The sequence below is a fragment of the Neomonachus schauinslandi genome, chromosome 5 (genome assembly GCF_002201575.2).
Source record: "Neomonachus schauinslandi chromosome 5, ASM220157v2, whole genome shotgun sequence".
NCBI classification, from domain to species: Eukaryota; Metazoa; Chordata; class Mammalia; order Carnivora; family Phocidae; genus Neomonachus; species Neomonachus schauinslandi.
The window spans coordinates 404,465-427,007 of record NC_058407.1 but is presented as its reverse complement, the minus strand read 5'-3'; the positions used below and the strand labels follow the sequence as shown (position 1 = coordinate 427,007).

General features: G+C 57.3%; 3 protein-coding genes across 11 annotated transcripts; 1 reads left to right on the top strand and 2 right to left on the bottom strand.

Annotated features, from left to right (window-relative positions):
* Positions 1-376: 376 nt before the first annotated feature.
* Positions 377-5,029, bottom strand: LMF2 (lipase maturation factor 2). Its single transcript, XM_021687838.2, is given in 15 exon segments — positions 377-1,115; positions 1,207-1,303; positions 1,373-1,484; positions 1,621-1,789; positions 1,874-2,056; positions 2,126-2,222; positions 2,296-2,401; positions 2,472-2,606; positions 2,745-2,886; positions 3,337-3,515; positions 3,591-3,750; positions 3,752-3,809; positions 3,945-3,973; positions 4,127-4,380; positions 4,903-5,029. Coding segments are annotated over 15 exon segments (2,115 nt in total). The 5' UTR covers positions 4,997-5,029; the 3' UTR covers positions 377-815.
* Positions 5,030-5,153: 124 nt separating this feature from the next.
* NCAPH2 (non-SMC condensin II complex subunit H2) lies at positions 5,154-19,768 on the top strand. 9 transcript variants are annotated; one of them, XM_021687499.2, is made up of 21 exons: positions 5,154-5,362; positions 10,611-10,712; positions 13,298-13,353; positions 13,463-13,547; positions 13,625-13,693; positions 13,821-13,900; positions 13,992-14,125; positions 14,376-14,456; positions 14,918-15,048; positions 16,027-16,089; positions 16,400-16,466; positions 16,670-16,777; positions 16,870-16,923; positions 17,082-17,152; positions 17,232-17,322; positions 17,412-17,483; positions 17,597-17,652; positions 17,730-17,831; positions 17,925-18,074; positions 18,140-18,304; positions 18,743-19,768. In XM_021687499.2, exons 1-20 carry the CDS (start codon positions 5,255-5,257, stop codon positions 18,278-18,280), a joined length of 1,821 nt encoding a protein of 606 aa, XP_021543174.2. In that variant the 5' UTR covers positions 5,154-5,254; the 3' UTR covers positions 18,281-18,304; positions 18,743-19,768. The 9 variants fall into 9 exon arrangements, with proteins under 9 accessions (XP_021543174.2, XP_044771235.1, XP_044771236.1 ...); XM_044915300.1 differs by lacking the exon at positions 18,743-19,768 and having other exon boundaries at positions 17,603-17,652; positions 18,140-18,691; XM_044915301.1 differs by lacking the exon at positions 18,743-19,768 and having other exon boundaries at positions 17,415-17,483; positions 17,603-17,652; positions 18,140-18,690.
* LOC110577980 (protein SCO2 homolog, mitochondrial) lies at positions 18,572-20,504 on the bottom strand. The gene is made up of 2 exons (XM_021687504.2): positions 20,063-20,504; positions 18,572-19,392 (listed from the first exon to the last, which is right to left on the bottom strand). The coding sequence occupies exon 2, from the start codon at positions 19,377-19,379 to the stop codon at positions 18,579-18,581; it is 801 nt and encodes a 266-aa protein (XP_021543179.1). The 5' UTR covers positions 19,380-19,392; positions 20,063-20,504; the 3' UTR covers positions 18,572-18,578.
* Positions 20,505-22,543: the final 2,039 nt, after the last annotated feature.

The window sequence follows — 22,543 nt, the reverse complement described above, 5'->3', positions numbered from 1 at the left end:
GTGGTACCCAGCCTGCCCAAGGGAGGTCCAGTGCCCTGGCCCTTCAGTCGTTTCCTGAGACGAGGAAGCAGGGGCAGGAAAGGAAGGGGCCAGGTTCTGGTGAATTCTCAGGCCCTCAGGTGATTCTAGGCCCCACATTCTACTGCTGGCCACCTCACAGACTTGATGTGTGGTGCTGACAGGTCGGCCAGGCTGTGCTGGACCACGCCCTTATGTGTTTTATAGGGGGAAGGTTGAGGAGGGGAGAATGAAGGCATCCCAGAAGCCAGGTCACCTATCAGCGGGACAGCATCCACACTGCGTCCCCCGCCAGAGGCAGGGAAGGCCCACTGTCCTCAGGCCTGCGAAATGGGAAGGAGGAGACATCAGATACGAGATCAAGCACAGAGGCGCCTTTATTGGTTCCTGGATCCCAGGATCTTGCCTCCCCCTCCCTCGCTTCCTCAGCAGGTCCGCCTCACCCCGTCTTGTGCAGGGGCGGGGTTGGGGCATCAGACTTGACTCCTTACAGAGGGAAAGGGCTTCCCACAGCCCTGGTTACAATGTCCTGGGAAAGACCCTGAGCTGGGTCACATGCCTGCCTTGTGGATCAAGGCCAGGGGGTACGCTGGGGGGAGGGACATGGTTGGCGTGTGTCTTGGGGTGAGTGTGCGCTCCAAGCAACAGGATGGCCAAAGCCTGCCTGAGAGGACAGCACCCCAACCTGCATCTGTCATGGCAGTCGGCTAAGGCACGCTGGCTGGATTGTGTTCTGCCTCAGAGGCCAGAGATGTGTGGGCACCTGACCCCCTCTGGACACGGGGCTGACAACGCAGCTACTTTTTCCTCCTGGGAGTCTGGGAGCTGCTGCTGCAGTTGTCAGGGGCTGGGGCGGGCTGTTTGCTGGCAGCTCCAGAGTCCTTCTTGGGGGCTGGCTTGTGCTTCTCCTTGGCCAGAGGAGAGGAGTGGGAGGGGTGGGGCCCCAGCAGGGCCTGCATGACCCTAATGGCCCCTACTGCGGCGAGGAGCCCCCAGAGCAAGGTGGAAGCCTCCAGGGGAGACAGCTGTTTCCGTATCCAGCAGAGGGCCTGGGCCAGGGCGTTGTCAGAGCTGCGTGCTCGGGGAGGGCTCTTGTCCTGTGGGTGTAGGATTGAGGGAGGTCTGCGGGGACCACCCCTGTGGGGGAGGGTCCCCCCTGCCACCTCCCCCTCCCTAACGCCTTCCCACCTGGAGGCCAAACTGTCTGAGCAGCATGTCCAGCGTTGGGTCCCCCAAGGACACTGGCGGGAAGAATTCTTCCACCCACTGGCGTCGCCACCACTGGCTGCAACAGGGCAGGGTGCTCAGGGGCGCCCGAGCCCAGACCCCAGCACCCCCAGCACCCTGGCCTTACCTCCGCTCCCCAGGACGTGAGAACTGGTACTTATAGCGCTGGGCCCGCACGTAGGTGGGCGGCTGCCTGTGGAAAGGGTACCTGGCCGCGTCGTTCTGGATGAGGCGGATCACTGCAAGGGAGCGGGGCTCAGCACAGCCAGTGCCCCTCAGCCCCAGCCTGCCCTGCCCACACCCCCCGTTCCCGTTCCCCCAGACCCTGCCACTGTCCCACGGGCCACCCCCCTCCAACTCCCCGCCGGGCCTCACCAGGGTCCTTGCCCTGCAGCAGGCGCAGGACCAGGCTTGTGAACCAGGGGCTGTGAGAGTGTGGGCCCAGGGCTGCGAACCACATCTGCCAGTCGAGGCGGGGCTGGTGGGGCACCACGACAGGGGGCGGCCGGCTCACATTCCCGGGCTTGTACATGAACTCGATCTCCTGCCCGGCAGAGCACGTGAGCACTACCCGCTGGACCGGAGGGACCCCTCCCCCCTTCCCTGCGCGGCCCGCGGGCACGTTTACCGTCCAGTGGTGCCCGTCATAGCTGCCCTCCAGCACCACTTCGGGCCGCCCGCCCAGACCGGTCATCCGGCGGAAGAGGCCATAGGAGTTAGCCAGCTGCAGGTGCTCTACGGCACCAAACAGGCGGTGCGCCCCGGTCCAGAGGTGCCCGTGGCTCGAGGGCTCGATATAGGAGTATGGCACCTGAAGACAGGGGGGCAGAAGCTCAGTGCTGTCCCTCCAGCACCCCCCTCCTCCCCAAGGGCTACCCACCAGGCTGATCACAAACAAGGCCACCGTGGCAGTGCCAAAGATGAACAGCTGGACTGCAGTGCAGAGTTTCCTCAGCCACCCTCGCACCTGGGTCCACCTGCGGGGCGGGGGACCCAAGTGCTGTCAGGCCTGCCCTGCACAGCTCTACCCCACCCCCTTGGACCACATACCTCCAGAGGGCATTCAGCAGTTCCCAGGCGAGGGAGGCAACCCCCAGCCACATGGTTGGCAGGGTCACCATCTTCAGCCACTGGGTAAACTGGTGGAAAGTAAAGGCTGCAGAAAAACAGGGGTGTGAGGAGGGGTGGTCCAGCCTCTGTCCTCTGGCCCCCCAGCTGGCACTCACTGGTTCTGGAGTGGACAGCATGCTGCTCCCAGTCAACTTCCAGGCCGAAGCAGTGCACGGTGCCATAGGCCAGCAACCCATAGACGGTAAATTCCAACAGCAGAGACAGCATAGCCAGCAGGGCCCTGGGCCACGCTGCCGAGCAAGAGAGTCACAGGTCGGCTGGGGCGGAACTAGAGCAGGGGTCACTTGGGGGGTGTTGGAGGGAAGGAAACTTGCTGGTGGGCCGTTGGGCTGACCATGCTTGGCTATCTGGGACAAGCTGACACTCACAAGTGGGTCTCTTTTTGCAGCGGCTGTTGCCAGGCTCAGCAGTCAGGTGCCCATCATCCAGAAGAGCGGTGGTGAGCACCAGGGTGAGCAGGTTGAAGAAGTTATAGTTGCCAGTGATGATAATCAGGACTTGTAACAAAACCTAGAGAAGAGTCTGCACTGAGAGCTCCTGAGGTCCACCCCCTTCCTGGCCCTTCCAAGCCTTCTTCCAAGCCCCTCCGAACTCCATGCCTGGGTCTCTCCTACAGGCATCCCATCCCCTCCTCATCACCCCCTGGCCTGTTATGCTCCCACTCCAACTGTTCTCTGCCCCTGCTCCCACCTTCCATAGCTCCCTATCACTTGGAGCAAACTGAAGCTCGGCATGTCTCGTGCAGCCCTTCCCCACCTGCCTTGGCTAACCTGACTGACATCTTCCAATGAGGCCACAGCCCTGCCCCACAGGCTTGTCTTCACATCCTGAGTCAACTCATGCCTCCGCTCATGAGGCCTTCCTGACTGCCTGCAGCAGCCCCTCCATCCCAAAGGGACTCACTGGTCAGCGCTGAAAATGCCACGGCCTATCTTCCTGATGGCTGAGACCCCTACCCACCTGGGAATAGAAAGCTGCTAAGCGCAGGCGGCGAAGAGGGGCGAAGAACAGAGGGGGCACTGCGATCTCGATGAGGAACGTGGCCACCACGGAGAGTTTCTGCAGCCAGACCGGCAGGTGGTGGGCAAACCAGGAGGCAGGTGTGGGCAGGCACTGTGTTTCATAGTGGTAGGTGAGGGCTGCAGATGGTAAGTGGGTGGTCAGCATGAGGCAGAACCCCCAACACTGCCCCACATTCAGGATGGGACCCTCACCAGTAAGCCCCCACCATGCGGGGCAACGGCTGGTCAGCTTGACCACACCCGAGGCAAACATGAGGCGAAACAGCAGCCAGCGCACGAGCCAGAAGGGGAGGCCTTCGTGGGGTGAGGCCCCTACCAGCCTGCCCTGGGGGGCCTGCTTATGGTGGGGGGGGCGGCCTCAAGGGGGCCACCAGCGCCGCCAGGAAGCCAGTCTCCAGCAGCAGGGAATCCCTATGGCGAGAAGGAAGAGCACAAAGGGCCCTCCCCATCAAGGCTGTTCCCCCCGAGGGTCCTCCCTGGAGAGGCAAACATATTCCGCCCTGGCCCCCCCCTCGCCCCGCAACCCCTCACCCAGAAGTCACTCACCACTGGAAATAAAGAAAGACCTGGCCCACCTGCAGGGAGAAGGGTTGTCAGGGAGCAGGGGGTGTGTGTCTGTGGAGGCAGGCAAGGCAGAGACAGGGGCGAGGTGCAGGGTGGGCGGGGCTGGACTGAACTGGTGACATGGGTCTCAGTGCTGTGGGGGGGAGCAGGCAGCCCCCACTTGCCTGGCAGGCCGACAGGTAGGCAGCCCAGAGCAGCAGGTAGACGAAGAGGTTGCGCAGTCTGCGCATAAGCAGCGCGCCCAGGGCCAGCAGGGCGCCCAGCAGACTCAGCAGCTCCAGGCCCTGCGAGGTGTCCAGCCCCAGTCGCGGAGCCTCCCACAGCAGCGTCGGGGTCTCCCACAGCTGCTGCCAGCGCCCCTTGCCCTGTGGCCTCAGCGTCCTCCGTGCAGGCAGGATGCCCTCGGCACCATACAGGCCTGTGGGAGGGCACGTCAGGGCCCTGGACACTGCCCTCCAAGGCCAGACTCCCCCCACCAGGCAGGGCCTGGCCCACCTCCTGAGGTCTGGACTGCAGGACCTGCAGACTCTGGCCAAGCAGATGCGAACCCGCTGATCCCCAGCCCCTTCCGGAACAGACCCCGGGAGGCCTACCAGACTCCCCAGCTCAGGGCCTCCCACCCAGCGGAACTGAGGTCCCCCCTCTTCCCACTCACTGTCTTTTCTCCCACCTGCCCTGCCAGGTCTGGGCCCACCCCGCTCAGAATTCTCCCCCGGCCCCAGGTCAGACCCCGGAACCTACGGGAAACGGGCCACAGCACGCCCCCCTTCCTCCCCAAGCCCCCGCCGCCCGCCGGACGCGAACCGAAGGCGCTCCTCCGGGCTCCGAGGCCTGGTCCTCACTCCATCCACCCCTCCCGCCCCACTCGGCGGAGTGTCCGCGGGGACGTGCGCGAACAGAGGGCGCGGGCTAGGGGGCATCCGACCCTAGGCGCCCTCACCCGGGATCTGCATGTAGAGGGACGCGAAGGCGAACGTGAAGACGGCGGCGACGCCCTGAAGGAAAAGCTGCCGCGGGACCCCGGAGCCCGCCATGTCCGCTACGCGGCGGGCGGCAGACGCGCTCGCTGGGACGCCCGGCCCCGCCCCGCCTCCAGCGCGGCGCGCGGCGCCGGGGTGCGTCCTCGCCGGCTGTGGCCGCGTGCGTCATAGATGTGCGCGCGGCGTCGCGGGCTACGTCCTTTCCCTGGGCGGGAACAGCAAAATGGCGCCAGAACTAGTGGCGGGCTGAGGACGCTGGCTCCCCTCGAAGACGGCCCTGCGGTCCCCGGGCCGCCCCGGCCCTTCCCGGACATGGAGGACGTGGAGGCGCGCTTCGCCCACCTGCTGCAGCCCATCCGCGACCTCACTAAGAACTGGGAGGTGGACGTGGCGGCCCAGCTGGGCGAGTATCTAGAGGAGGTGAGTGCGGCCCCGGGGGAGTGGCGCGGGGCGGGCGGGCGGGGCCGCGAGGCGGGGCGGCGGGCCGGGGGCTGCTGGGCGGCGGCGCCCCGCCTCCTCGTCTGTGTCTGTCCGCCTTCTGGCCGAACTGGTTCTCAGGCTCGTTTCTTTTTTTTCCCCGCCCAGTTCCACCTCTGCCTCTTGAAATTATCTCTTGTTAAAGTGGCCTGGGGTTGTCATCACAGGTCGCTACCTGTTCGTGAGCCGTGAAATGGATTTAGTGGGTGGTGACTAGCACTTTTCTCTAGTGTAACACAATAGACTAGAATTTGTATGCATGTTTGGGTATTTGAGAGAGCTGGATCACGGGTGAAGCGGGATTTTTTTACCTTGGATTTTCAAACCCGTTTCAGGCTACTGTCCTGTTCCTCCTCGTCAGCATTTAGTCTTTCTTCATACTTGACAGCCGTGTCTCGGCTTTGTAATGAGCTGTTTGCTCCATTTGTGCACTTCGCTTTCACTCCGCAGCCCATCTGGACTGCTCTCATCTTTATCAACAGTGACGTCTATCCTTTATCAACAGTGACGCTAGAAATGTGACCTTATTCAGCCCAGCAGCATTTGTTGGGCTGACCACTCCCTCTTTTTGGAACAGGTTTACCTGCTCTGATTTTTTTCCCATGTCATTTGCTTACTTTTTCTCTGCTATCCAGTCTGTGTGTTGAGCTCCTCTGGGCTCCTGGGCCATCTTTTTCTATATCTCCCCTAAACAATCTCATTTATTTCCATGATTTTAAGTATTATATGTATGAGGATAACTCTCAGATTTATAACTCCATCCCAGATCTTTTCTCTGAATTTATTTTCTGTGTCCAGCTAGTCACTTTTGACATTCTACTTAGATGTTCTGTGCAAGCATCTCAGATTTAATACATTAAAACAGAGCTCTTGGGGCGCCTGGGTGGCTCAGTCCATTAAGCGTCTACCTTTGGCTCAGGTCATGATCTCAGGGTCCTGGGATCGAGCCCGGGACTGGGCTCCTGCTCAGTGGGGAGTCTGCTTCTCCCTCTCCCTCTGCCTCCCTCCCCCTGCTTGTGCTCTTTCTCAAATAAATAAATAAAATCTTAAGAAAAAAAAGTGGAGCTCTTGCCTAAATCCCAGTCTTCCTAATCTTGGTAAATAGCACTACTGATCAGTGAAAGGTGAGAGAGAGCTAAGAGCTGCTTTAGTGAAACCCCATGCTTCACACCCAGTTCACCCATGAATTCTGTCAGTTACACCACCAGAATTTCACTTGAATTCATCTGTTCTTTACCTCAGATTCGCGTAAAACCTTCCTTCCTAGGCTCCTTAAAGCTGTTTTTTTGCCCCATCCAATTCATGCTCTATCCAGTAGCAAGTGTGATTCAGCTGCAGTGGTGCCCTGTTTTAAACCCCTCGGGGGCTTTCTGCTGCACTCAGCATAGAGTACAAACCTTCTTTTCTGAGTCTGGCCTTGCTGACTGTTTTAGCCTCATCTTGGGCTCCTCTCCATCTGTTCTTTCGAGCCAATCAGCCTACAACTTTGGAACTCATTCTTTTTTTTTTTTGTTAAGGAAATTTATTTTATAATTACTATTATTATTATTTTTTTAAAATAATCTCTACACCCAGCCTGGGGCTTGAATTCAGAACCCTGAGATCATGAGTCATATGCTCTACTGACTGAGCCAGCCAGGTGCCCCTGGAACTCATTCTTGACCGAGGGTCTTTATATTTTCTGCCCCCACTGGGGAATATTCTTTGTCCAGTTCTTTTTATAACTAATCCCCTCATCCTTTATGTTTCAGTTTAAACGTCAGCTCACCACACTGTCTAAAATAGTTCTGCTATAGTAAATTACATGCTTTAGAATGTTCATTATAATATATTCTTTAACTTGTTCACTTGTTTGTGGTCTTTCCACTCTAGAATGTAAATTCTGCTAGGGCAGGAACCATGTGTATACTCTGTTTCCTTTGCATAATAGAATGCTTGGCACATAGTATGAACAGAATAAGTGTTTGTTGAATGAGTACTTGATCTGTTGATCTCCTCTGCTTGGACATGTAGACTGCTGAGAAAATTCAGAGAATTGTGCTGGGTGGGGCTACTATGGGTTCAGGTTTCCACAGTGAGCAGGGTGCTTGGTGATGCCTGGTAAATCTACTTCCTAGCTTGGTCAGCTCCCTTCCTGCATGCTTGCTTGCTTGCTTCCTTCCTTCCTTTAATTAAAAAAAAATTTTTTTTTGAGAGAGAGCCTGTAGGGAGGAGGGACAGAGGGGGAGAGAGAGAGAGAGAATCTCAAGCAGACTCCATACTCAGTGTGGAGCCCGACGAATGGTTCGATCTTATGACCCTGAGTTTATGATCTGAGCTGACGCTTAACCAACTGAGCCACCCTGGCGATCCAAAGACTTTTAAAAATTTTTTTATTTAAAAAAAAAAAAAAAAAAAAAAAAGCCAAGCCCAGAGTGGGGCTTGAATTTACAGCCCTGAAATGAAGAGTTGCATGCTCTACTGACTGAGCCAGCAAGCCACTCCTCCCTTCATGCTTCTTTTGCTTGCTCTTCCAGACCTTCTCTATCCTTTGAATTCCTGATTTCCCTGCTTCTGGTTTTGTCTTTATTTTCCTTTTCATTTTCCATGCAGCTACCAGAAAGTTTTTTTTTTTTTTTTTTTTTTAATTTAACACATCGTACCATGTTGCTATTCTCTTTCATCACTTGGTTTGTTCGTTGTTGTTGAGTGTCTGTCATAGTCAAGAATCGTGTTAAACCCTGAGAAAATCGTGGCAAGGAAACAGTAGTCCTGCTTCCCCCTTGTGGGAGGATGGATCCTAAGGAAGTAACCACGCAGAGTTGTTGGAACAGGTATTAGTTCTACAGAGGGTAAGAGATGGGCTCAGAGTCCTAGCTAATAAGTGGCAGAGCAGAGGCCACCCTCCGCACTGTGTCTTTGTGTAAAAACAAACTGACGAGACATTCAGAAGAAAAGTTGAGGGCTCCAAGAAGAGTTTACCTGGGGGACCTAACTTTGGGTGAAAGGAGTTGGCTAGTCACGTGAGCTGAAGAATATTCCAATGTTCTGAGGTGGGAAAGTGCTTGGCTCCACGGGGGACCTGGAGAGGGAGTCCCTTGTGACCGTACACAGCGAGTAGGGAAGGGTGGACAACTGGAGAGGGAAGCTGGTTAGCATGCGAGGCTCTCTTTAGGATTTGGGGTTTTTTTGTAAGAGTGGCAGAAAGCAGTTAGGGCTCTGAGTGGAGTGATGTAATCTGCCTTCAGAGAAGGCAGAGAGTCTTCAGAGACTCTTCGGAGAAGCACCTGCTTGTGAAGAGGAGCCTGGAGGGGAGTGAAGGGCGGGAAGAACCCAGTTAGTGCCAAGGTCTAGGTAAGAGGTGGGGCTGGCTGAGCAAGAATGGTGGTCAGTGTGGAGAGGAGCAGACGGGTGAGCACGGAGCATGGAAATGGCAGGGAACATGGCATGGACTGAATGGGGGAAGGAGCTAAGACTTGCAGGTTTGTGGACGGGTGGTTGGGGGGATATCCAGGGTTCAGTGTGGACCTGTCCAGTATGAATTTTGGTTAAGACATCCAAATGGTGGGCGCCTGGGTGGCTCCGTCGGTTAAGCGGCTGCCTTCGGCTCGGGTCACGACCCTGGAGTCCCGGGATCGAGTCCCGCGTCGGGCTCCCTGCTCGGCGGGGAGTCTGCTTCTCCCTCTGACCCTCCCCCCTCTCATGTGCTCTGTCTCTCATTCTCTCTCTCTCAAATAAATAAAAATAAAATCTTTAAAAAAAAAAAAAAAGACATCCAAATGGTGTTTGAAGAAGGCAGTTGGACATAATGGGTTTAGGCTTAGACTGGAGGTCCAACCTGGAGCATGCATTTAGGAGTTGTTCGAAGGCACGTGGAGTGTGAGGTCCTATGAGTGGGTGAGCCAGCCTAGGCTGAGAAGAAAGGGCCACCTCTGCAGCTCAGGGCCTGGGTGACCCAGCTGCCCTCTCCTTCATATCCTTTCAGGGAAAGTCCTTCACTTCTGGAATGCTCTGCACTCTCTCAGACTGTCATGCTCCTCCACTGACCTGAAAAACTTCCTCTGTCCTTCAGGAATTAATAGAGTTGGCCTCTTGGTGGTGTCCCCCCAGACTCCGCCTTCTTTGGGCCCCCATAGTGCCTAGTGTCTAACCTTGCTCCCCAGCACACCCTGTGCTTTGGACATGTTTGCATAATACTAATTTTCCTAAATAGTTGAATCCCGGGTCTGCTAACTGCCTTTGTGGAAGTGGTTGCTCTTCCTAACCCTAACCCTTCATCTGCCTGAGGAGTGTCTGTCTTTCAGGCTTAGCCCTGATGCCAGGATTTTGTTTGTTCATCAAACATTTATTGGACACCAGCTTCAGGCCCTGAGGTAGAGCCTGGAATTGGCCCTAACAGGGCAGTGAGAAACCCCAGGCATGTGGGCCACACTGCAGGAGCATTCACACCAGGACAGCTGGGAGTGGGCATTCTGGGCAGGTGGAAAGCAAAGGCAAAGAGCTTGAAAAAACATGTTGGGGCTTCAGAGTACTGTTTGCTGAGAGGCGGGCAGGAGAGGGGTCAGGTTGTGGGGACCCCCTGGGTTAAGTCTGGAGATAAAAAGCTTGGGGACATTCAGCTGTCTTGGGGAGGCTCTAAGCACAGTCCTGCAGCGTAGGGGAGCACAGTGCCGTAGATGGGGTTGGGGATTGTTGGCATATGGTCTGTGGGCCACTGACACTTAAGAGGTGATAGGAGCTGGGGCCCAGGGGAATCCTGGGGGGTCAGGGCTTGCACAGGAGGGAGGAGGAGTCATTTGGAAGTGTTTCCTTAGTTTCTGCTCAAAGGATTTAGACCCCAGCGATTTGTGTCTGTCCTCTGCACTGCTGAGGTTCCCCTTTCCTTCTCTCAGGGTGAGGGGTCTTCCGCCTGATTTTGTCCCAGTTGGCCTTGACTTGGGTGGGCTCAGTGGAGCGCCTCCGGAAGGGCACTGCTGTGCAGCTCTAGCCATTGTGGCTGATATACTGAAGGGGCCTCCTTTTCCGGAACACTGTGTCTAGCCTCCAAAGATTAAAAAAAAAAAAGGACAACCAGAGAGCCCCGAGCAGAGTCAGTGCTCGCGAGGGGTGCCTTGTGATGAGTGGGCACTGCAGGCTGGGTGCTGGGTGGGCTCTGTGCGGAGAAGTGTACACAGATTTTGGCTTCCCAATGCCCTGGTGTTGTGTCTTGCAGCTGGACCAGATCTGCATTTCTTTTGACGAGGGGAAAACCACAATGAACTTCATTGAGGCAGCGCTGTTGATCCAGGGGTCTGCTTGTGTCTACAGTAAGAAGGTGGGCACCGCCTGGCTGCTGGTCTAATGGGACTGAGGTTCACTCTCCTGCTGGGGCAGGTGTCAGGCTCACCCCTGTGTGTTCCCTGCCTCGCCAGTGCCTCCTGTCTCCCCTCTTCCTCACCACCTTGTAACACAGCTTGGATTTATAATTGAACAATTATAACTGAAGAACCAACTTGGATTTATAACTGCAGGGCCTGCTGCTAATGCTAAATATCCAACAGTGTACAGAAGAGCCCCATGCAACAAAGAATTATCTAGTCTAAAATGTCAGCAGTCCCGAAGCCCAGAAACCATGTTGTAGAGTAAGAGGAAAAGCAGAACGAAGGGAACATCTTGAGAAAAACCAATATTTAGGAAGTGCCCACCAGAAGGAAAAGTCAGAGAAAGGCAAATAAAAAATGTTCAGGAGTCAGAGATGTGGAGACTTTCAAAGGGGAAGAAAAAAGACTAAAATTGTTGAATTTAGTGAATTGACCCACACAGGAAAGGTTTTCAAGCATCTGGTGGGTCTGTAATTAGAAGGTCACCAGGGGTTTTAGTGAGAGGAGGGTGAGACTGTGGGGTGGGGAGAGGTAAGGAGGCACCACATGACCCCTTGTAGGAGAGGTTACAGGGAGGGGGACAAGGATGGGCAGTAAATAAAGCAGTGGTCCTCCACCCAGCTGTAATCCATCTCATGCCCAGCTAGCCCCTGCCTGGCCTAGTGAGATCAGAACCGGGCAGTGGGCCGGTATCAGGATTTCTTAAAACATCCTTAGTGACAGCCAGGATTGAACACCACAGAGCTGAAGGGTAAATGGGCAGGTGGGGCAGCAGATGAAACAAGATCCCGGTGGAAATAGTTGAGGAGTGGCTCAGGGCCGTGGGTTGCTGGGCCTCATCTCAGGAGTCTGGAGGGAGAAGTCAGTTTTGATGTAATGAAGTTGGACACAGGCATTTGGAGAGTTCCTGCCTAGGACCCCAATTTTCATAACAGAGAATAAAAGTCAGTTGCTGAGAATCAGCTTCTGGGTAGGAAATTTGGAGAGTGAAATTTGGTGAAAGTTGGGAATACTCCTGAGGGGAACGCAAAACAAGACCGACTGAGAGCACGGGCAGTCTGATGGAGACTCCGTGCACCTTGCTCTTTGTGTGAGTTTCCTCCAGCCTTGCTTAGCCATCCCCTAGTGGAGGAGCAAGGAAAAGTGGGTGACAGCGCTGATCCAGAATTCGCAGTTTAGTGGGTGGGAGAAAGAGAAAAAGTGCACAGGAGGTAAGCCTTTGGAAGTGTATAATGGGGTTCCAACTAGGGCAGGGTGAGTGATCTACATTCAGGCTTAACTTGCAAAGGACACAGTGGATTTACCTCTGGGCAGCAGAAGTTATTAAGACGGTTTAAGATCTTGTTGGTTTTTGTCCCAGATAATCCCATTAAATCAGATTCCTATGTTCTGCATTTGTCCTAAGAAGGAATGCTTGCAGTTAACTTCGCACCAGACGTGAGGTGACAGATAGATGCGTGGGTGTGTGGTAAAGCAAGTGCAAAGACATGTTAATAGTAAAGTCTGGAAGCTGTGGGGCATCAGTGTCCGGCAGGACTCTCTGAAATGATGCAGACGTTCTGTGATCTGGGCCATCAAAGATGGTAAGTACTAGTTACATGTGGCCTCCAAGCCCTTGAAATGTGGCTAGTGTGACAGAGAAATTTTGAGTTTTACTAACTTCGTTAACTTAAATTTAAATTGGTAAAGCCACATGTAGCTAGTGGTTGCGGATAAGGTCATGCAGCCTGAGATTCACGCATCTATGCGTGCAAATCCTGGACCTACCCCTGATCCAGGCAACTTTATCTCTCTCAGTTTATTCTCCTATGAAATGGGAACAGCAGTGATACCTACTTCAGACAGACCAGATGGGATGAAGCATGAACACAGTCCTGTATATGTGGCAGACGCTTAAAAAAATTAATGTTTATTAATCCTGCTAAACGGGGCCCATTCCGTTGTGCTCACCACTGTGTCCAGTGTCTAGTGCCAAGCCCCATACATAAAAGAAGTGCAATAAACATCTGTTGCGTGGAAAAAAAAAAAAGGCAGGACCAAGAAGAGAGAGTTGCATGTGCTCTTGGGCGCTGTTACTCCAGAAGGAATGGCCCAGAGGTGGCCCATGTGCACACCCTGCTGGTCAGCATCTCAGAAATCCCGAGCCTCACCGTAACGGTGGGGTCCCGGAGGTGGGGCACTGGTGGCCCACACCTGCGGGAGGGAAAGGAGCGAGCTATGGGTGCTGGGCGGGAGCAGCACGGAGATGGGCCAGTGGGCCGCACACAGGCCGGTGTGCAGGGCCTGCAGGCAAGCAGGACTGCCTGGGGACAGAGGAAGAGGAGAGGACCACAACTGATGAGACATGCTAGTTGGACTGGAGAAGTCTTTCTGGCAGCTACGTTGGCAGAACGTGTACTGGAAGTTTTGGAGAGGACAGTGGGCTTTTCCATGTACAGGTTTGTCTCTGTGTGTACACAGCGAGGGCTCTGGGGAGAGCCATAGAGCATCTGGGGTAGACTTTTCTTTGCACTCCTCACTGTCTGCTTCTGGTCACCAGGTGGAATACCTCTACTCGCTGGTCTACCAGGCTCTCGATTTCATCTCTGGCAAGAAGTGAGTACTGGTCTGAGCCAGGAGGTGGAGGCCTGTGTGTCTGCCCTGTGAGCACCTTGGGGGAAGCCCTGGCAGCCTCCCAGACATCCATGCATTGATTCTCTCTCAGGCGGGCCAAGCAGCTCTCCTCGGTGCGGGAAAATGGGGCCAATGGGGACACCAGCTCCACGGCTCCCCAGGAGGTGGAGGACCAGGTGAGATTTCTTGGGTGCGTGGCCACTGCCCACTGTGCATGTGCCAGGCACTGCTCCTGAGCTCTGTCTCCCCACAGTTCCTGTCGCTGGATGACCTCCCTGACTCCCGTGCTAATGTGGATCTGAGGAATGACCTGCCCCCCCGTGTGAGTGCCCCTCTGTCTGTAGGGGCTGCATTTAGCTGAAGGGGGTGTTGGAAGGTGTCATGCCCTATGGGTTCCCCACCTGGGGCCTGCGGGACCTGTGGCTCACCCACTCTTGGCCTCCATGCAGGAGGTCCTCATCGTCCCTCTCCTGCCCATGGCCCTTGTGGCCCCTGATGAGATGGAGAAGAATGTCAGCCCCCTGTGCAGGTACCAGCCTGAGCCTGGCTGAGGGGAGTCAGGTAAGGGGAGAGGGCTGCTCGGGAAGGATCTCTGCAGTGGCTGTGTTTTGCCCGCATAGCTGTCAGGGGGAGGTCCTGGCCAGCCGGAAGGATTTTAGGATGAATACGTCTACCCCCCACCCCAGAGGAGCCTTCATGTTGGAGCCAGTGGGCGTCTCCCCCATGGAGACACTGATGCCAAGGAATCAGAAGGGTGAGGGCTTGGATGTGGGGAGCTTGGGAAGGAGGGGTCCCCTGTGCCTGCCAGTCCTGGCACCCCCTTCCCCAGGCACCTGCACTGAAGATGGGTCTCACTTCCCCTTTGCTCCCTCTTTGCCCATAGCTGGCTCAACCCCGGGTGCCTGAGTCCTGTGCCAGATCTTGACTCTCCCTGCCCAGCCCCTGGGAGGGGCCCCCTGGGGGAGGGGGAGGGCTGACCCTGTCCAATCTCCTATCTTTCCCAGAGCCTGAGAGGGCTGAGGAGCAGCCAATGGAAGTCTCTGTGTGCAGTCCTGTCCCTGTGGTCAACGTCTCCCAGGAGCCAGGTGAGAAGAGAGGACGTCGTGGACTTGCAGGGTGGGGGTGGGGGTGGAGGTGGGAGGATGGGGCTCTGCACGGGGCTGTGCTCAGCTACCCCAGGGATGAGGTGTGGGGAGAAAGGAAGCCTGGCTTCTTTGTGCCTAGGCCTCGACCTCCCTCCCCACCTTGGCCCACTGTGCTGTCTTGGTCTCATGACTGCCCTCTGACCATTCTTGGGCCTGTGAGGTTTGGACCTACTCCTCCTCTCTGGGCAAGCACAGATGGCAGCATTTCAGGAGAAAAATTGCTAAAAACGAAACGGAGCCAAAAAAACAGAGTGGCATGACGAGAAGAGTGTGAAATGCCCTGCTACTTTCTCTGGGTCTGATAAATGAGGCTGAGTGAAGGAAGGGCCTCGAAGGTTCTCCTGGGTGTTGGTCAAGGGCAGCCTCCCACCTGCTGTCTGGTCTTTTACTCCCCTGCTCAGGTGCCTCTCCAGAAGGCCCAATGCCTGGAGGTGGTGGTGAGGATGAGGATGCAGAGGGGGCAGCAGAGCTCCCTGAAGCCACAGCCCCCGAGGGCCCTCAGGAGCCCCAGGAACCCAGGAGCCCGCAGCAGGTGGGACCCTGACTGAGGCCTGCAAAGCTTGAGCTATCAGCCGGGCAAGCTTCCCCACATGTACATGGGATAGGCAGTCCTGTGGGCTTAGCCCCCAGGCCCGTAGGTCTCTGCTCCTTCCCTCTGGTCCTTGCACACCAGGGCTGTGGGTGCACCCTCCAGACAGCCTTGGACCTGGCTTTGCACCCAGCCCTTTAGGGCAGTGCCTATCACGTCATTCCTCTTTCTTTTTTTTTTTTTTTAGATTTTTTTTATTTTTTATTTTTTATTTATTTATTTGAGAGAGAGAGAATGAGAGATAGAGAGCACGAGAGGGAAGAGGGTCAGAGGGAGAAGCAGACTCCCTGCTGAGCAGGGAGCCCGATGTTGGACTCAATCCCGGGACTCCAGGATCATGACCTGAGCCGAAGGCAGTCGCCTAACCAACTGAGCCACCCAGGCACCCACGTCATTCCTCTTTCTGAGCAGAACAGCTGTGGCTCCTCAGAACGGAGCTGGGGTTCAAGGGTCTGAGCCCTGTGGTGTTCATGGCTACCACCTAGGATGGCAGCTGGTTTCCAGAGCTGACTCTTCTGAGGTCAGGCTGGCCGGAGGGGGTGGGGCTTTGGAGGCTTTGGCTGCTTCCCTCCACCCTCAACGGTCAGCTTTGTGTTTCAGCCTGGAGCTGAGAAATCTTTTTATTAAACTCTGATGCACATAGGAAAAATGTTAACATTTGTTAATTTTGATTGGTAGATGCATGATGTTTATCATATTGTTATTATATTTGGTATACTTTAAAGAAAAAAAAAAAAAGCACCCCATGACCACTAGTTTACTAGTTTGTATGTTCTCCTAAAATTTTTCCTAGAGTTTTTGTTTGCCCTCAGAGGGTCCCTGCGGGGTTCTTGACGTCTGACCCCAGAGCACAGCTGCTGGGCTGCCTGCGCCTTGGGTGGCGGGGGAGGAGAGAGGGATCCTGGGGCTGTTTCTTTGCAGAGTGCTGCCCAGCCTAGTCCCTGCGTGCTACGGGAGCGAGAGGAGCCAGCACCCCTGATGAAGGTGAGGGGCAGTGGGCTAAGACCCCCTGCCAGAGCCCCACTGCCCACCCCTCACTCCTGCTAGCTTTCAGAGCCTTGGATGCCTGGGCTCCTAGCCTGAGGCCCTTTGTGCTGGCTTTCTTTTGCAAGGAATTTTCTTTCTCCAGAAATTAAATCACCTCTTCTGCCACTCTGGGGCATCTCCCTCCCTGGTGTGTCACCCTTGGTCCTGGATCCTCTGGCCGTCACTGCACTCAGTGTCTGGGCTTTTGAGGGAGGGTGCACATCCCCTGCTTCCCCCGCCACAGTGTCTGCTTGTGCTTTCTGCTCAGGAGACTCCGGACCCCTGGCAGAGCCTGGACCCCTTTGACTCCCTGGACTCTAAGCCCTTCAAGAAAGGTAATTGGGTGGAGGGTCACCTTCACTTGGGCTTCTGTGGATGGGTTCTCTGGAGCACTGGTGGTTGACGAGGGTGGGCTCTATACCCATTAGGAGCCTGGTGGGGCTGTGCTCCTTTGTGCAGTTGCTCCTAGAGCGTGTGGATGCCATAACCTGCCACAGGGCCCGAAGTTGTGCTCGGAGACATAGTCATTTGCCCCCAGGTAGGCCTTACTCCGTGCCCCCCTGCGTGGAGGAGGTTCCAGGACAGAAGCGCAAGAGGAAGGGTGCCACCAAGCTGCAGGACTTCCACCAGTGGTACCTGGCTGCCTGTGAGTGGTGGTGGGGCTGGGCCAGGGCAGGAGGGTCCAGGTACAGCCTACAGGGACTTGGCTTGGTTCCTGCTGACCAAATTCTCTTGAAGATGCTGACCACGCTGACAGCAGGAGGTCCCGGCGAAAGGGCCCGTCCTTTGCAGGTGAGGTCAGAGTTGTGTGTACACTCTCCTGAGGGACAGTGGTGCTGTGTCATATTCTGTCTGCCTCCCCTTGACCTGGGGGGTGCCCAAGGCTCTAGGTGGACTGGGGGTGCCTGTGCAGGACATGGGAGCCCCTCTCACAAGGCCTTTGTATGCAGACATGGAGGTCCTGTACTGGAAGCACGTGAAGGAGCAATTGGAGACTCTCCGGAAGCTTCAGAGGCGGGAGGTAAGTACTGGCCACTGTCTGGACCCCACATGGCCCCTAGTGGGGACAGCAGTGCCCCTCATAGATGCTGTCTGCACAGATGGCCGAGCGGTGGCTGCCGAGGCCTGAGGAAGGGCTGTGGCCTGTGGAGGACCAGCTGGAGGACTCCCTGGAGGATCTGGGGACAGCAGGTGGGAGCCTACTGGGATGGGCCAGGGTTGGGGGTTCAGCATGTGCTGCCAGCAAACCTGCTTCCTGTTGGGTCTTCTCTGTCTACCAGCAGATGACTTCCTAGAGCCTGAGGAGTATGCAGAGCCTCAGGAGGCAAAGCCTGGGGAAGCTGCAGAACTGGGTAGGTCTGAGGGGGGCTGCTGGCCAGGGGGTCACGAGGGGCCTCTGAGGACAGGGGAGGGAGGAAAGGGTGTGGCCTGTGGCCACAGCAGCTCATAGTTGCCCCTTTTCCAGAAGCAGAGGCCATGCCAGTGTCCCTGAGCTATGAGGAGCTGGTCCGAAGGAATGTGGTAAGTCTGAGTTAGAGCAGGTGGGCTGCTGGGCGAGGGGTCCCTGCACAGGTGGCAGCTCCCTGGTCCTCCCCTAGGAGCTCTTCATCGCCACCTCTCAGAAGTTCGTCCAGGAGACAGAACTGAGCCAGCGCATCAGGGACTGGGAGGACACTATCCAGCCCCTGCTCCAAGAGCAGGTGAGGGGTTGGGCCAAGCTCTGGCTGAGAAGTAGGGACTCCCCTGCTGCCTGCCTTGATTTTGCCCCAGGATCTTGCTCCTCCTCCTCGCAGGAACAGCATGTGCCCTTTGACATCCATACCTATGGGGACCAGGTAGTCTCAAGGTTCAGCCAGCTCAACCAGTGGTGTCCCTTTGCGGAGCTAGTTGCTGGCCAGCCTGCCTTCGAGGTGTGTCGTTCCATGCTGGCGTCCCTGCAGCTGGTGAGTGGCCTGGGGAGCCTGGGAGGGAAGTGGTCCCCGATTCGGCTGACACTTCATCCCTACAGGCCAACGACTACACGGTGGAGATCACCCAGCAGCCGGGGCTGGAGGCGGCCGTGGACACCATGTCCCTGAGACTACTCACGCACCAGCGGGCCCACAAGCGCTTCCAGACCTATGCTGCCCCCTCCATGGCCCAGCCCTGATTTGGGGAGCATTGAGGCTGAGGGGTAGGCTCTGGAGGTCCATCCCTCATGGGTGCTGGGCATGCATTTGCTCACTCTACCCTTGTTTCCTGGCTGGCCCAGCCCAATAAAATGGTGTTGCCATCCCACCTAACCCTTCAAAAAATTAAACTCCTGCTCTGTGCAGGGAAAGGGCTGCCTATGCCCTACACCTTCGGCAAGTGACCAGGTCCTGAGCCCTTTCCTGCCTTGGCCTCCTGGGGCTGCTGGGACAGAGGACAGGCACACAGCTTCATCACACCCTCTTTAATGACCTGACTCAGTGCAGGACGCTGCGGAAGGCAGCCATGTGGCGCCTCACGCTGTCCGCAATCTGCTGTGCTGATTTGGCCCGGCCGTAGTAGTCTGTGAAGAGGCCGTCAGGGCTGAGCAGGTAGATGGCGATGGAGTGATCCACAATGTAATCCTGGTCCTCATCCTTAGGGCCAGCGCTGTAGTAGACGCGGTAGCTGCGGCTCACCTGGGCTACCTGCTCAGCAGAACCGGTCAGGCCCAGCAACCGTGGGTGGAAGTCCTGTACGTAGCGGGCCATGGCTGCGACGGTGTCCCGTGCGGGGTCCACAGTAATGAAGATAGGCTGCACTGGGGGCAGGCCAGGCTCGGCCTCCAGCTTCTGTACCACCTGCACCAGCTTCTCCAGCTCATCTGGGCAGATGTCGGGGCAGTGAGTGAATCCAAAGTACATCAGGACCCACTGACCCCGGAAGTCAGCTTTGCAGCGAGCCTGTCCCCGGTGGTCCAGCAGGCTGAAGTCACCCTGGCCCACGGCTGCCTGGCGCAGGGCCTCTGTCCGCTGTTGCTGCCTCCGCTGCTCCTTCTCAGCCCTTGCCGCCAGCCAGGCCCCGCCCAGCCCAGCCCCAAACAAAGCAGTGATCAATAGCCTGGTCCGAAACCCAGGGCCCTGGGGCTGGCTCTGCCTGCTCGCCTCTCCAGGGCCCTGCCTTGACATGAGCCGGTACCTCATGTGTAGGGCCTCGCCTCCTGGGGTCCAAAGGAGAGCTGGGGGCTTGAGAAGAAAGAGCCTGTGCCAAGCCTTGGGTGTCCAAACCAGCAGCAGCATGGGCCTAATGTTCCTGGAAGAGAGCACAGGTGTCAGGGGCCTGTAGTGGCCTCAGCCTCCTGGGTCAACCCCCGTGGCTCTGGGGAGACTTGACACCATCTAAATGACCAAGCCCATACTCAGGCTCACCGCAGCTGCTCCCTTAGTGCTCTGCAGAGCACAGAAGTGCTTCAACCGATGGAAGCTCAGCTCCAGCTTAGGTGTCCCCCCAATGCCCATGCCTGTTGGCCTGTCCTCCCACCCTGGCCCCCGGTCCTGCACCTGCAGCTCTGTGTGGCCTGGGAAGCACTCCTGCACCTCACCATCTTAGCTGACTGAAAGCATTCCAAGTGCATGCCTTGTCTGAGTTCCTGAGCATGTGTATCTGTTTGCAATAAACCGTTTTTGGAGGCGGGTGAGTTTAGTCTCACTCCCCAAGGATGGACTCCTCCGGCCCTTCTGCGGCCTGCCCACCCCGCGCTCAGCAGCCACCCTGTGCGCCCGCGCCATTCCGCCCACAGGGCGCCCCTTCCACGTCGAGCTTTCCGGGTGCTCTCATCCCGGAAGAGAAGCGAGGTCTCGGCTTGGCACAAGCCCACCCTCTTCACATCCGGGATTCCGACGCCGAATTCCGTGTCCTCCCTGACTTTCTCGCAGGAGCCCCTGGAAGGTGCCAGGTGGCAGTCCTGGGACTCCCCCCTCACCTGTTCAGCTGCTGAAAAGACCCTCCCGGGGATTCCTACACGTTTGGTCTCCGCCACGTCCGGTGGCTTGCGCTCGGGGCTCGATGACCTTCGGCACGTCCCACAGCCTCTCCACGCCAGCTTCCTCCTTTACATACGCCCTCTAAGCTGTGCACGGGATGTGCCTGGCAAGCGAAAGCGGCCTGTGGATACTTCCCGGGCCCCTCTTTTCTGGGAGCCCCCACTTCCAGGGCGCCCTCCGCGACGCGCAGCTGTCTGCCCAACGGAAAGTTCAGAAAGCTGGACACCGGCGGGGGCTACGCACCGGGCACGACCCAGGCTCTCTGGGACCCGGCGTCAGTATCGCGAGTTAGGGGACAGCCCCGCTCTCTGCGAGCTAGTCGCAGCCGCGGCCTCAACCACGATGCACGGTCGGGGTCGCCAGGGTTCTGCGCTACCGGCACGCTCGACACCAGCGCGCATGCGTCAAGGGCGACGCGCATGCGTCAAAGGGCGACGCGCATGCGCATGCAGCGTGAGGCCCGCTCTTCTCCCGCCCCCCCCTGCCCCCACGCGCGTGCGCAAAAGCTGTCTGTCGCCGCCTGAGGCCAAGTGCGGGGAGAGGCGGGGCTTCCTCTCTGGCCTCGCCCCTCCCTGCCCCCTTAGGCGGCTGCCGCACCTCCCTCGGAAGCCTCGGGGCTCGCTCGCTCTCAGCCCTCTGCCGACCGCTCGCGCGCCAGCCGCGGACCCGGCTTCGCGCCCTCCGGCCTTACTGCTGTGTGTCTGTTGGCGCAGAGCCCGCGGTGTCCGAGGGCACGACGTCTCCTAAAGGCCACCGGGCGCGAGGAGGGGCGGGGATCGGCGCTCGCAGCGGCGCAGCCTCGAGCCCACCGCCGCCGGAGCCGATCCACCGATCCCCCGCGCCGCTGACCCCGGACGAGCTCCGCGGAGCCGGCCCGAGGTGCCGCGGTAGGGGACCAGGGGGTCCCGGGGGGAGGGCGGGAGGATTTGGGGCCGCGGATGAGAATCCGGGACTCAGGAAGGAGAGTGGCCAAGGCCAGGGCTCGGGGAAGGAAAAGAGGAACTCAGAAGGGAAGCGGCAGGGTTTGGTGGGGAGGGACGGAGGGCTCCCGGCGCCCACTGTCCATGGGCGCGTGGAACTCCTCTTGCTCCCGGGCGCGAGGGTCCCGGAGCATAGCTCTCAGTCCAGGCCCAGGTCCAGGCTCTGCGCCCGAGCTTCCACTCGAAGCAGCCCCGGGGCTGAGCGGTCTTCCAGCTCTCAAGAGGCTATGCGACCAAACTACCAGAGTTAGGAAGGGGAGACTGAGCTCACATTAGGAAACCCACCCGGACAGAGGCCACACAGGGTCCAGCACGCACAGGTGCTCACCAGTGCTCTAGCCAGCTCCTGGGCATGGCTAGGGAATACTTGCCCCTCCAAACTTCAAGTCCACCACCAGAGCGGATGGGCTCTCCACCAGCTTTTTTCCCCCATCCGTTTGACAGGGAAAGAGACAGCGAGAGAGGGAACACAAGCAGGGGGGGTGGGAGAGGGAGAGGCAGGCTTCCCGCGGAGCAGGGAGCCCGATGCGGGGCTCGATCCCAGGACCCCGGAATCACGACCCCAGCCGAAAGCAAACGCCTAACAACTATGCCACCCAGGCGCCCCTCTCCACCGTCTTCTGACCAAGGATGAAGGCTGTGGGGGGAGGCAGAGGGGGCTGGAGGTGATAAGGAGCCTGGAGCTTCCTAGGGGATGTGGGGAATTCTGACTCTTGGGTCAGTCATGAAAGGTTAAGGACCCTGAACATTGAGGCCAAGTTCCCTAAGGGGGAGGGGGCATCAGTCAGGTCACCCTCTTGAGTTGGTGGTCAGGCATCTTGTTTTGTTTTTTAAATAATCTCTGCACCCTAGGTGGGGCTCGAAATCACGACCCTGGCCTCAAGAATTGCATGCTCTATCAACTGAACCAGCCAGGCCCCCCAGTGGTCAGGCATATTGTGATGAGGGGACACTGACCCTGGGGTTGGTCCAGATCGTCTTTTTTGGGGGAGGTCCCATGGTCCCCTGATGGGGATCTGGACTTTGTGCGGTCAGAGGTCAGGCATCTTTAATACGCAGGGGGTAGACCCGGAGTCTGGGGTCAGGTTACCTGTGATGACTAGCAGGCTGTTAACGGTGGCTGACACCTCTGGCTTCATACAGGAGTCCATCCACAGGAACCAGCCTCCTGCCCTGATCCACAGGACAGCAGTCCACTCCCTCTAGCAGCCCCTACATCTGGCCAAACTCCCCTGCATCAGGACTCCCAGTGACCTTCAGTGACCCTTGCACTGACACTGTCATCAGCAACCATGACGAGTTTCCAAGACTATGACCACAGATTTATGAACAATTCTGCTAAGTCCTTATTAATGACTGTTCTGACCCATCAGGGATATTGACCAATGTCCTATGGCCCATTAATGATTGATTAGAGACCCAACAGTGATTTTAATCAAG